Consider the following 1,741-nt stretch of genomic DNA (forward strand, 5'->3'; position numbering starts at 1 on the left):
CAATTTAAACAATAAATATATATGTATATATATTTAATATTTTTCACAACAATAGTTTTAAATTTCGTTGAAGTGTGTGAACATTACTACACTTTTTATTTTTCACAGCAAAGTCTTCTCATGTTCTGACATAGAAAGTCTGATATAATTATCCTTCCCGTGAAATGCAATGTATTTGTAAATATGTCGATATCTATAGACTGCATTTATCCATTCGTCTTTATAAATTTATATGCACATAGATAAATACAGCGTATAGTTAACTGTTTTAAAAAAAATGTATTTTCGCTTTTGCAGCACGCTAAAATAACATATCCGACAAATAAATGTATATTTGAGAATCCTGAAATCCACAAGAAATATGACATAAAAGCAGGAAGCCAATAGACGCCAATTGACTATCCCAAGTGGCCATCGTTGCCCATATCGGCCAGATAAGCCCTGTAAAGGAGCAATCTATCCCCGAGCGATCTGTGTTATTAATTCGCACTCTTGGTGAGATCCTGGCTCTCTATGTCGCTCTCCTTTTAAAAGTTATTTAACTTTCCCACGAATTTCCCCCCTTGGTGCACAAAATACTGACTGGCTGTCACATCCCTGTTTGACAATGGAGAAATGTGTCAACAAAAAGAGGGAGACATGTCAGATTAGCCCTCCTAATGCAAGAAGCTGTTGTGTATTAAATGAGCCATATGGAATTTATTATGCTTTATCAGCCCTTGATTGTAACTGTAAAGTGATTTGCTCAGCTTCAAACCAAGAGACATCTGTTTTCTGTTGGCAATCAGGGCATCCCAATGTTTATCGTCTCTTTGGTTATGAGACTGGGGTTGGAAAATGCACTCTGGTATGGAGCAGCAAACACCTCTAATAGCATTGCACTCACTTACAGGGCCAGCGATTAGATCAATGCAGGGTTATTGCTATAAAAAAAATGGGAAATCAAATAGCATTAGCCAGCTCCTTCTGCAAGCTTGATGGGGAAATCAAACAGCCCTTTGCCATGAAATAGCCCTGTTTGTTCTAGCACTAAGTGTGCTTTTATGAAGCCCTATTGGAGACTTAATCACAGCCAAATACCTGCCTTGCCTTCAGCATGTTTGTCTATCAACCGAGCCTTTTCCTCCTTTGCGTCCTATTAAAAAAGAGGGGGACCGCAATGACCGACTTCTTCTTCTTTTTTTTTTTTTGGGCAGTGTGTGTGTATCAATAATCATCTAGGTACTGGCACAGCACATGCCACCTGCCCTCTTACACACTTACCCCAAGACGCTACCCATCAGGTCTGCGGCTATGGACACTGTTTTCAAGTTCCCACTCCTCCCCAGTCGCCTTCAAACTTGCTCCTTCATTTATCAAAGGTGGAATGTAATAATTGCACGTTATTTGATTAATTAATTCCTGGACTCATGGGAGATTGATTTGTTTTCAGTTTAGCATTTAGGCACTGATTGCAGGCAGCGGTGACATTGGGAATTCTATTAATAGGCTGGAAATGCCACATATGTTTACTGGAGCAGCTGGGGGATTACAGACAAGACATGAAAGGTAGACCCTGCTCACACTATCCCTTACAGTGCCCCCCAAATGTCAACCTCCCCAGCACCCCCAAAAACACTCACCTGCACCCTGGCTTCTGTCAGGTCCAGCCGCATCGCCAGCTCCTCTCTAGGAGGAAAGAGATAAAAGATGAGCGATCAGATTACAGAGGAAATCGGAATCGAATCTAATCGAAACCCCG

At 40.8% G+C, this 1,741-nt stretch overlaps 1 protein-coding gene across 1 annotated transcript in view; it reads right to left on the bottom strand.

The window, feature by feature from the left end:
- The window catches only part of ARX (aristaless related homeobox), a 10,837-nt gene that overhangs the window by 6,307 nt on the left and 2,789 nt on the right, over positions 1 to 1,741 (bottom strand). The window contains exon 3 of the mRNA XM_018561143.1: positions 1,623 to 1,668. Within this exon, the coding sequence (XP_018416645.1) occupies positions 1,623 to 1,668 (46 nt within the window). The remainder of the gene's footprint in view (positions 1 to 1,622; positions 1,669 to 1,741) is intronic.

The sequence above is a fragment of the Nanorana parkeri genome, unplaced genomic scaffold (genome assembly GCF_000935625.1).
Source record: "Nanorana parkeri isolate BGI_ZX_2015 unplaced genomic scaffold, ASM93562v1 scaffold503, whole genome shotgun sequence".
In the NCBI taxonomy this organism is placed as follows: domain Eukaryota; kingdom Metazoa; phylum Chordata; class Amphibia; order Anura; family Dicroglossidae; genus Nanorana; species Nanorana parkeri.